At 43.7% G+C, this 13177-nt stretch overlaps 1 protein-coding gene across 4 annotated transcripts in view; it reads right to left on the reverse strand.

Annotated features, from left to right (window-relative positions):
- SUSD1 (sushi domain containing 1) overlaps positions 1 to 13177 on the reverse strand; it is a 116952-nt gene that overhangs the window by 87209 nt on the left and 16566 nt on the right. For all 4 annotated transcript variants that reach the window (XM_058523778.1, XM_058523776.1, XM_058523775.1 and 1 more), the window contains exon 3: positions 11100 to 11255. In XM_058523778.1, the coding sequence (XP_058379761.1) occupies positions 11100 to 11255 (156 nt within the window). The remainder of the gene's footprint in view (positions 1 to 11099; positions 11256 to 13177) is intronic.

Genomic DNA, 13177 nt, shown 5'->3' on the forward strand with positions numbered 1-13177 from the left:
ATTCCTCCCCTCCTCCCACCAAGAGTGGGATTCATTTGCCCTCCCCTTGGGCTGGCCTTGAGACTTGCTTTGGCCAATAGAATGTGGCAACAGTAACACTGTGCCTGCTCTGGACCTAGCCTTGTAGATGGCAGCTTCCTCTTTCCCTCTGTTGGAATCCAGTGTCCATGCTTGTAAGCAAATCCAGGCTATTGTGCTTGGGAGAAAGACCACTCGGAGAAGCCCTAAAGATGAGAGCCACATGAAGAGAGAGGCCATGCAGAAGAGAACTAAGGTGCCCTACTGATAGTCAGTATCAAGGTCTTTTACCTACCAGCCCAACCCAACCCAGCCACCACTACATATATCCACACGACTGACAAAACCACCTAGCCATGGAATTGCCAGAAATAATAGTTTTAAGCCACTAAATTTGGGAGGGTGGGAAGAGTAGAGTCATGCAATAATAGATAACCAAGACACTCCTGACATATGAAGAGAGGCAGAAGTCCAAACAAGATTAAGAGGATACTATATCAATGATAAAAGAGAGGAGTTTCTGAGGAAACAATGAGGTCTTGAAAACTAAAAACAAAATATGAATGCCAAAAATAAAAACTCAGGGGCCAGCCCGGTGGTGCAAGCGGTTGGGTGCACGCGCTCTGCTGCGGCGGCCCGGGGTTCGCTGGTTCGGATCCCGGGCGCGCACCGACGCACTGCTTGGCAAGCCATGCTGTGGCTGTGTCCCATATAAAGTGGAGGAAGATGGGCACAGATGTTAGCCCAGGGCTGTCTTCCTCAGCAAAAAAAGAGGAGGATTGGCGGATGTTAGCACAGGGCTGATCTCCTCACAAAAAAATAAATAAATAAAAATAAATAAATAAATAAAAACTCAATAGAGGCATTGAATAATAGGTTGGTCACTGCTAGAAAATAAATTCGCAAATTCCAACCTGAAGAATTCACCAAAAACATATAGAAAAATAAATTATGTGAGATAGAAACTATAGGACCAAAAATTGATATGATGACAGATCCAAAATATTTAATATCCATTTAAGAGAAATTACAGAAGAGAATGGAGTAGACATAGAAGAATTAATATCAAAAGAAAAAATTGCTCAGTTTATATATTCAAATCCAAATAGCCTTTTGAGGCGACAGGCATGAATGCTGAAAAAAGAAAGTCACTCTGAATTTCGTGGAATAAGAGAAAGATCCATAAACTTCCTGAGAGAAAGGAATGGTACTCTATAAGGAAAAGAGAACCAGTCTGACCCGGGACTTCTTGTCTGAAACACTAAATGCTAGATAGTAATGGAGTAATATTTATGGAGTTCTAAGGAAAACGGGGCAAAACATCATGCTATATTTAAGCAAAGAAATGACCTTTTGGAACATGAATGGTCTCAGGAATTATACCACTGACATTTCTTTTCTGAAAAAGATTTTGAGAAAATACTCAAGCCAGTGAAAAACATCAGAATAAATAATGTCAGGGCCAGCCTGGCGGCACAGCAGTTAAGTACACGTGCTCCGCTGCAGCAGCCCGGGGTTCGCAGGTTCGGATCCCAGGCGCACATTGACGCACTGCTTGTTAAGCCATGCTGTGGCGGCGTCCCATATAAAGTAGAGGAAGATGGGCACGGATGTTAGCCCAAGGCCAATCTTCCTCGGCAAAAAGACGAGGATGGGCATCAGATGTTGGCTCAGGGTTGATCTTCCTTACCAAAAAAAAAAAAAAAAAGAATAAATAAAATGTCAAGAAAGGGGAAGACAATAAAACACAACAAAGAGTAGCAAGAAATGAAACTAGTAATACTTAGAGTTAAATGACTGTTGATAATAGAATCATGGAGTTTTCGGTAATTGTTTAAAAAGGATTCTTAAAATAATGTAAAGTAAAAATCAATCTTAATCTAGTACGAACTTTAGAGACGATTTCAACACTGCAGAATCCAACACGTGTTCCTAGAGTTGCACCCATCATTTTAGCTTATCAAGATTTTTTATTCCAATGAGGAATCTGTAAATACATCTGTATACTTTTGACACAGAAACCATTTTCCAGCCTGTCCACTCACCCCAGACTCCTCAAAAGATAGTGGGTGCGAATAAATAGATTTTTCAGGAGACTTCTAAAAATAAGCAGTAGGGCCGGCCCTGTGGCTTAGCGGTTAAGTGCGCCCGCTCCGCTACTGGCAGCCCGGGTTCGGATCCCAGGCGCGCACCGATGCACCGCTTCTCCAGCCATGCTGAGGCCGCGTCCCACATACAGCAACTAGAAAGATGTGCAACTATGATATACAATTATCTACTGGGGCTTTGGGGGGGCAAAAAAAAAGGAGGAGGATTGGCAATAGATGTTAGCTCAGAGCCGGTCTTCCTCAGCAAAAAGAGGAGGATTAACATGGATGTTAGCTCAGGGCTGATCTTCCTCACAAAAAAAATAATAAAATAAATAAATAAATAAAAATAAAAATAAGCAGTAGACATACTATATGGCAAAAATGTGGCTAAGCAGCAGTGGTGTGGAACAAATTTGGAGTTTCTAGATACTGATCAGCTCTGTATGAGTCACTACAGTCATTAATCAGTTTGTTTTGTGTACAGTCATTCAACTACCTAATAATAATAATTGTCACAATGATTGTTAATAACAATAACTCCTGCATGTCATCCTGCACATGCCGGGCACCGTTCTAAACACTTCGTTATTTATTAGTGATTATTTTCATCTCATGTAATCCTCACAATAACTCATGAGGTAGATGCTATTACTGTCCCCATTTTACAGCTGAAGTAACTGAAGCATAGAGTGGTCGCCTAACTGGGCTGAAGTCACGGAAGTAAGTAGTGGAAAAGCCAGGATTTGGAGCCAGAGATCTGGCTCCAGAGACCATATTCTTAACCACTACGCCACACAGTCTCTCTCATTACAATCTAATTGTACTAGCATCCCACCAATAATTCCCCGTCCACAGGGATCGCCGAAGAGATCAGCAATGAAGTCTAGATATATCTACCATGGATTACTGAGATTAGTATGACAGGATTTTGAATTTTAATCCCCTGCTACCTCTTAATGCTCACAAACCATCCCTTTTCTGGGCCGGCCCCGTGGCTTAGCGGTTAAGTGCGCGCACTCCGCTACCGGCAGCCCAGGTTCGGATCCAGGGCGCGCACCAACGTACCGCTTGTCCGGCCATGCTGAGGCCGCGTCCCACATATGGCAACTAGAAGGATGTGCAACTATGACATACAACTATCTACTGGGGCTTTGGGGAGAAAAAGGGGAAAAAAAAAAAAAGGGAGGAAGATTGGCAAACAGATGTGAGCTCAGAGCTGGTCTTCCTCAGCAAAAAGAGGAGGATTAGCACGGATGTTAGCTCAGGGCTGATCTTCCTCACAAAAAAAAAAAAAAAAGAAAAGAAAGACTCCTAAAAAAAAAAAACCATCCCTTTTCTAATCTGTTCTAGAATCTTAGCTGGATAAACATGTTAAGCTCATCAGAACAACTTCTCCACATGGGGTAGACTCCATGGAGTCTCCAAGGTTATAACATGCTTGCTTGTGAAGAGAAAACGTTCTAAGAAACCTTATTAACATACTTAACTAATCAAGGGGGGGAATTCCCTGTGTCCCATTCTATATACGGGATTGTTTAACTTTATCTGCAGCCAGAGCAATTACTTACTAGAAAGTAGCAAAACCGAACAGAACACTCCGACCTGGTCCCAGGGCCTGGTGTTCTATATTTAGCCCTTTCAACTAATAGCATGGGTTTGAAAGTCAAACAGACCCAGGTTTGAGAACTGATTCTGCCATTTACTAGATGTACTAATGTCCGTTCCTTAACCTTTCTAAACCACTTCTGTAAAAAGAAGTTAATTTTAGTAGGTTTTTTGAGGGGATTAAATAGAACATGTGTGGAAACACTTAGCACAGTGCCCAGCAGACCGTAGGTCCTCACTCCATAGTAGCTAGTACACAAATAGGCCTTGCCTCTCTACTGACTCAGTTCTCCCTGGAGCACAAGCCACTACTTCATAACCCACACCTGAGCCTGAGCACGGCCATGAGCAATGCACACACACACACATGCGCACACACATAATACACACTCCCCAGGCTTCCTGGTTGGGGTCTAGGGAGTGGCCACATGGCTTGCTCCACTAGATTTGAATGATACAGGATTGAAGCAGAAAATCCATCTGGAGGAGCCTTAGCTAGAACAGGAGTGCCAAAGAGGCCAGAGTTTAAAAAGAAGCTACTCGGGGCGGCCCAGTGGCGCAAGTGGTTAAGTGTGAGTGCTCCGCTGCGGCGGCCCAGGGTTCGCCCGAGGTTCACCGGTTCAGACCCCCGGCGCGCACTGCTTGGCAGGCCATGCTGTGGCAGCGTCCCATATAAAGTGGAGGAAGATGGGCATGGATGTTAACCCAGGGCCGGTCTTCCTCAGCAAAAAAAGAGGAGGATTGGCAGATGTTAGCACAGGGCTGATCTTCCTCACAAATAAATAAATAAATAAAATAAAAAGAAGCTACTCTGTGAATACTTCTTGTCTTGAGAAGCCTTTACAATCTGAAGACTCAGAATGGATCCAGTGAGAAAAACGCATTGAAGAACTTTCAAATTCATGAAAATGCTCTCACAGCCTACTTTTCTCCATATTGCCACCTAAGAACTAGATCCTTCCAACTCCATGGAGTTTGGAAAGCAATTACTTTTTTCTTGCCACCTTCCCTCCTCAAACGCCAAATTCAGCTAAGAAGCCTACATCTTAAGAAGCCACATTAGAGGAACACAAACACCCATTTAAAATCAGGACTGTTAAATTCACATCATTTGTTGATATTATCCAGTGTGGGCAAGGATGTGAAGAAATGAAGACCTTCGTGAAATGATTAGGGAGAGAGAATATTGGTATGAACTTTCCGGAAGACAGTCTGGCACGTTATTAAAATGTAAAATGTGTATGTATGTATACCTTTGACACAGTAACCATTTTCCAGAATTTATAACAAGGAGATAATTATTTGTAAGGATATAACTACAAGGATGTTCATTATAGCATTTCTCATAATAGCAAAATAAAAAAAAACCCGAGGCCGGCCCAGGGGCGTAGTGGTTAAGTTCACGTGCTCTGCTTTGGCCACCCAGGGTTCACAGGTTCAGATCCCAGGAGCAGACTTACATACACACTGCTTACCAAGCCACGCTGTGGCAGCGTCCCACATGTAAAGCAGAGGAAGATGAGCAGGGATGTTAGCCCAGGGCCAATCTTCCTCAGCAAAAAGAGGAGGATTGGCAACAGATGTTAGCTCAGGGCTAAACTTCCTCAAAAAAAAAAAAAAAAAACCCAACAAGGAAATAATCACAATGGGAAAAAAAGAATCAGTTAAGTAACATATTATAGCCATATAATAAATTCCATGAGGTTAAGATAAAAGGTTTCGTATATCTACCTCCATATTATTTTTTAAGTAATAATTTACATACAATAAAATGTACTGATCTTAAGTGTCCAGTTCACGAATTTTGAAAATCTCATACAACCATGTAGCCAACATCCAAAATAAGATATAGAGCATTTCCATCACCCTAGGAAGTGCCCTTACGTTTCATTTTTTTTATGTTTTTCTATTTTTATTTATTTTTGTGTGTGTGAGGAAGATCAGCCCTGAGCTAACCTCCATGCTAATCCTCCTCTTTTTGCTGAGGAAGACCAGCTCTGAGCTAACATCTATTGCCAATCCTCCTCCTTTTTTTTCCCCCAAAGCCCCAGTAGATAGTTGTATGTCATAGTTGCACATCCTTCTAGTTGCTGTATGTGGGACGCAGCCTCAGCATGGCCGGAGAAGCGGTGGATCGGTGCGCGCCCAGGATCCGAACCTGGGCCGCCAGTAGCGGAGCGCGCACACTTAACCACTAAGCCACGGGGCCCGCCCCTCACATTTCTTTCTAGTCAATCCTCACCCCACTCCCAGGCAATAACTTTCTGATTTCTACCACTATAAATTATTTTTCCCTATACTTTATATAAATGTAATCTTATATAATGCACGTTTTTGTATATGACATCTTTCGTTCCACATAAGCTTTTCAAGACTCTTCAATGTTGTTTGTGGATCAACAGACGGTTCCTCTTTATTTGTCAGTAGCATTCCACTATAGGAATGTACCACAATTTGTTTATCCAGCCTCCTGTTGATGGACATTCGGGCTGTTTCCAGTTTGGGCTATTATAAACATTTGTGTACAAGTCTTTTGTAGACATATATTGTCATTTCTCTTGGGTTATATATTTATTTTTATTGAAATGAAAAGATCATGTGTTGTAAGTGAAGTAAATTTTGTCTTCTCTTACTTCATGGAGTTAGATATGGAGAAAAGAATATCATGTGTTATAGAAGTGAATATTGGATTGTGGAACAACATATACATGTTATTAATTTAAACTTATGGTTGCAGTACATCTGCATAGCAGCATCTTAAAAGAGAGTTACCAAAATATTAAGAGTTGTTGCCTCTGGGTTAATATTAGGTGATGTCTTTTCTTTCTCCTTTATATTTTTCCATAATTACTTGATTTTTCTACATGAGTACGTGTTTTTTTTGTTTTTGTTTTTGTTTTTGTTTTTATTTGTGAGGAAGATCAGCCCTGAGCTAACATCCATGCCAATCCTCCTCTTTTTGCTAAGGAAGACTGGCCCTGGGCTAACATCTGTGCCCATCTTCCTCCACTTTATATGGGACGCCACCATAGTGTGGTTTGACAAGCGGTGCATTGGTGTGCGCCAGGGATCCGAACCTGGGCCGCCAGCAGCGGCGCATGCGCACTTAACCACTACACCACAGGGCCGCCCCCTAGTATGTGTTTTTTTTTAATAAGCGGAAAAAACAAAGCTATATTCCTTCTTATGAGGAAAAACATATTGGCTTATTCTTCTGTCTCCTTTTGGGAAGTACAATCATGGATCATCACAATCAGAACTAAATGACCCATTCACCCCTAATCTATTCCAGAGCTCCATCCTAGGGTAACACCTCCATCTTTTTTGACACATAACTTTTGCTAAAGCAGTCTCTGAATAAATGAAGAACCATTTTTGAGGTCATGCTCAGAGATGTGTTAGCCATGAGCAAAGAGTCTGAACTCAAAGGGCTAAACATTTCCTTCACAATCTTGCCAATATTGATAGCTTTCTTAGGAAAGCCTACTTTATAGATAGTTCAAAGATAAACTTAAGCCCAGCTCCTGTGCCTACTACTCCTCCCAAAACTTTAAATTAGTGGAGTAAAAAAGAACCATATATACGTATTTTGCTATACTCAACAGGGCCTTGGGACAGAACCTGGGACATCCATATCCTGGGACTTGAGCAAGTAAGAAGCAAGAGTAAAGGGTGGGAGACGTCAACCTGCAGGGGGAACTCAGGCATGCCCCCCTCACTCCCAAAGAGGGACAACGGTGCCTTAGTCAAGGCCTCTGGCATTTGTGGGGATGGAGCTTTGGTTTAACCATCTTTTGATTCAGAATCTGCGGCCTCTTTCTCCTTCCTAGGAGCTGGGGCAGAGCAGGAGCCTGAAGCCATCACCCACCACAGTCGGAGACATAAACAGGAATCAGAGGGATTCCACAGGGAAGGCAGGCAAGGAGCCAATGCTTGTGAGCACCGCTCTGGGAAGTAGGGAGCAATGCCCTCTCCGTGCTTTTCCTTGGGTTTATCTTTCCTTGCTTCTTCCTTCTTTCAGACTGGTAAAACATGACTCTTTGGAAACAAATTCAGCTAAAACAAAGGACTGGGATTTGGGGAGCAAAGCTCTGTTTGGAGAGAGCACTGGGAAAAACCCCAGGACAGCTGCAAGCCTATTGAGCAATAGCCCACGCAGACAAGCAGAATCTCGGTGGGGCTGTGCATTTGTGTCTGAGGCCACAGCAGGCTGCTCCAGGACCTGAAAGAGAGGGGCAGCTGAGAAGCTTGTAGACAATGGCTCACATGGAGAAGGCAGCTCCTGACGTGGGAGAGAAACCAACAGACTACACCGGTCTAGGTAGCAGTAGGGATTTACATCTAGGAATGAAGGTGTTTACTTCACAATAGGCAGGCCTATGGGATACCGGCTTTGGGCAGGAGGTTCCAGGAATTGATGAATGGCAAATCATTCACTCCCTCTAGGTTCTTTTTTTTCCTCCCCTTTTCCCCATTTCTCAGCCAAGGGTGAAGCGCTGTTACATTTCTCCAGAAGAAATGGCATCAGGCTCTGATATCGCAGGAAATGAACTTATGAAAAAGAAAGTTGCTGCTGCCCTCAGAGTCGAGATGGATTCCCAAGAGTTGGGGAGTTCAGAGGCACAGAAAAGTATTTTGTAGTTTTCAGCAGACCCTCCCAAGGCCATGCTTACTTGGAGTCATGATGGTGGGGGGATGACAGCCCCAGGCCTTATTCCCACATCAGTCTCATTTCTCTCCACTTACTCTCAGCCCACGCAAGTCAAACCACCCTCACACTGGAAGTGCCACAGAGCTTCTTCCCTCGGGTTGTGGCTCATGGCAGTTTCCATGATGCCCAGGAGTCATTCAGAGGGCAGCCCTGGGGGTCAGAACATCTGCAGGTTCTCCAGAACTAGAACCCCTACAACTCAGTCCTCATCTATCCTTGGTGGCATCCAAAGAGGCCTACTTGCAACAAGCTCCTGAATTTGATTTGAACTCTGCAAAGTACAATAAACACCTGGTCACAGGATTTCTTGGAATTTCAGAACTAGGATTCACATCATGTGGTTCCAGGCAAACACTGGATACCTGCTGATACCCTAAAACTTACTGAGCCTCTGCCCCAGCTGAAGTCCAATGATGTTTCTGTGGCAACCGTGATTCTGAAAAAAACTCAATAGCATCAAGAAAAGTCATCTACCTGAATAGATAAAGAAGATGTGGTATATATGTACAATGGAATACTACTCAGCCTTAAAAAAAGACAAAATCGTGCCATTTGCAACAACATGGATGGACCTTGAGGGTATTATGCTAAGTGAAAAGAGTCAGACAGAGAAAGACAAATACCATATGACTTCACGCATATGTGGAAGATAAAAAAACACATAGATACAGAGAACAGATTGGTGGTTACCAGGGGGGAAGGAGAGGTGCGGGGAGGGCGAAAGGGGTAAAAGGGGACATGTGTATGGTGACAGATGGCAACCAGACTTTTAGTGGTGAACACGCAGGCTATGTAGAACTCGAAATATAATGATACACACCTGTAATTTATATAATGTTATAAACCAATGTGACCTCAATAAAAAGAAAGAAAAAAAAAAGAAAAGTCATCAGTCAGCTTTTACAAAGTGATAACTGGAGACCTCAAAAGGAAAGATCATGAGAATGACTGATATATACAGTTATAAAAGTTTTTCCTGGGGCCGGCCCCGTGACGCAGTGGTTAAGTGCGTGCACTCCACTGCTGGCTGCCCGGGGTTCGGATCCCAGGGTTTGGATCCCTCACGACGCACCGCTTGTCAGGCCATGCTGTGGCATATAAAGTGGAGGAAGAGGGGCACAGATGTTAGCCCAAGGCCAGTCTTCCTCAGCAAAAAGAGGAGGATTGGCATGGATGTTAGCTCAGGGCTGATCTTCCTCACAAATAAATAAACAAATAAAAGTTTTTCCTGGCAAACTCCCACAGCCTTGAAAATACAATTTCAGGTGTCCTGTCCTCCAGAAAGTTCCCCCAGTCCCTTCCCCACTTCCAAGGTAAGTGCCCCCATGGATCCTGGATTCCAGTAAGCACCCTTTGCTTCCCAATCACTAACACTTTATACTGAAATTAGCTGTCTGCCATCATCTTGCACTAGCACAGCCTTGGCACGTAGGAACTGCATGAGAAATGTGTATTGAATGAACTGAACACCAGATCATCATCTTGTACGTTTTTTTTTTATAATTGGTATCTTTTTTTTTTTAATTCTGCAACATTACGCTCCCGCAATCATGTAGCAAGTAATTTGTTACCTAAAACAAGAGGATATTATAAAATGCTTTTTCTGAGGGAATGTGTTCATTCATGCCAAGAATAAATCAAATGTATCCTTTGAGGGATTTTTACCTTGTACAAGTCAAGAGGGAGAATGAATCAGAGCATCAGAACCTGTGGTTCCTGGGGAATAAGACGACGAAACGTGTTCTCCTCTCTCTCTTTCTTTTCCCCGAAAACCTTTAAATATCACAAAGCCTTTAAGCAGTATTAGGTCTGTGCAAAACCATCTCAGAACCAGGAGTCTTTTCCTGCCTTTCCTCTTCATTATTGCTCAAACATTGTCTAAGAAAATTCAAGAGCTATATTATCACGACGTGCTGTAAATAGAGTTCAGATAGTACAGGGGCCACTGAAAATTCGGAGGGTTTTGCCTAGCCCTAGTATTAAAATACCAACATATGCCCAGAAATCTGACCTTCGAAGCTATTGATGTCCTAAAAGTTGCACTCCTTACCTTATTCCTCTGGGAGGCAAGCCCACCTCTCTAACAGGAGCAGCACTCTGACCTCCCAGGAGCCGACATCACAGTGCCCACCCCCTGGGCCCTTAGTGGGCAGTGTTCACACAGCTGGCGAGTGCCAGAGTCACCCCAAGAACACCCCACCTGGGGTTATAGGAATCTGCAGATGGCACACCATCTCTGCGAGTCCCTCCTTGTTGTTTGTTATAAAAATGATCAAACACACAGAGCAAGAAGAAGAATTTATTACAACGAACTCCCATAGACCCACTCCCTGAGATTCAACAATTGTTCACATTTTGCCATTGAAAATACCTTCAGCTATAACACTAGATACTTCATAATAACACCCCTAGATGCTTCAGCATGCATCTCCCAAAATAAGAATATTATCCTCAATACCACAATACCATTATCCTGTCTAACAAAATTAGTAGTAATTCCCTAATATTAACTAATACTCAGTCCATGGCCAAATTTCCCTCATTTAAGATATTCTTAAAGGAGAGTCCCTCCCTTAAATCACACCCTGTCCTGGCCCTGCCCTCTCCCTCCTCCACACCCAGACACTGTCCTGCCATCACGGAGTTGCCACCCCTGCAGCCCTCTCCTTGCGTACCTGTGCAAAACGTGCCGTCATTGGGAATGAACGTCTTGTTGTTGTTTGTGGCTCGGTATCCTTCTAGGCAGATGCAATAAAAGCCTCCGAGCGTGTTGTGACAAGATGTGTGGTTCCCACAGACCACGGTGGCTCCAAACTGGCACTCATTTTTATCTGTTGATACATTGAGACACGCTCAGGAAGGGCTATCAATCCACACCACATTCAATAACCCAGACTGTCCTCCTGTGCTATGGACTCGGGAATCGATATTCTGTGACAACAGCTTAAGAATCTACTTTCCCAGCCTCTTTTCCTTTCCCTATGCTTCTCAGACTACAGGACATGGGCCCTTCGTCATCATGTCCCAGGTAGATACAAATCCACAAGAGAAACCCAACATCTCAGTCTGGCAATCCATCTTATTTGAAGATTGGGAGAAGGGGATTCTTGTTGAACTTTTCCACACTTAAAAAGATATTATCAGAGGCCTGAGGAAAGAAATCCAGCAGAATCCCACTTCTCCAGCTCAGCTTCCTCTTGCTTTTTCATGAAAGCCAGAGTAGGATGATTTTACATCCAGTGATTAACTGGAAAATTTGTTACTTCTGAGTTACCAGGAAACATAATGGAATTAAGTGCTGCAGCCTCATCCGGGCACAGGGCTAATATTGTGGCAGGAACAGCTCCTGCTAATAATCATCAGTGACCCTTGTAAATAATGTTAGTCACCCAGCAGGAGGAGCTGGAATGAGGGATGCTTGATGAGTCCACAGAAGCCTGCCCTGAATATTCTTAATTCAATAACTCGACGTAGATGTAAAATGAAAGTCAATCTCCCTCCTGTCTCTTCCTCTACCCAGGGGTCAGCAAACTTTTTCTGTAAAGGGCCAGTCATAGGTCTCTGGTTGCAACTGCTCACTCGTGTTCTTGGATCCCAAAAGCAGCCACAGACGATACGTAAACAAATGAACAATGCTGTGTTCTAATAAAACTCTCCTTACAAAAACAGGCAGAGGCTAAATTTGGCCTGCACGCCAGAGTTTGCTGACTGTGCCCTCGCCTCTACCATCAGAGCAAACTCCTGTGGCCAGTTTCTTATGTATCCTTTTAGAGCTGAATAGATCAGCTAGTGATTGGGGGCGGGGAGCGGGAGCAGATCATCAACTTATGAACTGGAGTTTTTCTGTTCATTTGTTATTTAGTGTTTTATTGCACCATTGGTCCTCTCAAAGCAGTTCAACTGCTTCTCACAACTGTACTCGATTCCTGCTAACTCAAAAGGACCCCCAAAAAACTGGTGTTTTTGTCTTGTATTATCTTTTTAAAATTTAATTGAACCTAGAACATGATTCATCGTTAAAACGGTCTGTGGTAAGATCCGCATGAGAGCTTAGAGACAGAACGGGCCCTTAAGCCATAGCCAGGCCAAGTGTCCAGTCCAGCTAATTGAGCACAGCATGGGGGTTTCAGACACAAGTCCAGCTGCCCACAAAATGGGATATTTCTTTCCTTTGCAATTGTTTCTGAGGCGTCTCCCCTGCAGACTTCGCCAGAAGCGTTTGTAAGGGATTCTAGAATTCTTAGGTTCCTTGGCTTAATACCATGTCAGAGGGGCCGGCCCGGTGGTGTAGCGGTTAGGTGCGTGCACTCTGCTGTGGCAGCCCAGGGTTCGCAGGTTCGGATCCCGGGCGCGCACCAACACACCGCTTGTCAGGCCATGCTGTGGCGGTGTCCCATATAAAGTAGAGGAAGATGGGCACGAATGTTAGCTCAGGGCCTATCTTCCTCACCAAAAGAGGAGGATTGGCATCAGATGTTACTCAGGGCTAATCTTCCTCACACACACACAAAAAAATACCACGTCATAGCACCTCTGGGTCATGTATAACCTCACCTGTAACCATAGTGCTGTCTCAGCAGGCCAAGTACTGGGAGATGCAGTGTCTAGTGTTTGGGAGCAAGTACCACATAAATTCATAAAGCCCCCTCCTCCCATTAAGAGAAGTTTCTATTGTTAAGGAGTCAAAGAGCAATCAATAGTGCAGCTAGTGTTCATGGGAGGAGGACTTCATTAGTGAAGGGAGCAGAAAAGG

Source organism: Diceros bicornis, chromosome 28 (genome assembly GCF_020826845.1).
Source record: "Diceros bicornis minor isolate mBicDic1 chromosome 28, mDicBic1.mat.cur, whole genome shotgun sequence".
NCBI classification, from domain to species: Eukaryota; Metazoa; Chordata; class Mammalia; order Perissodactyla; family Rhinocerotidae; genus Diceros; species Diceros bicornis.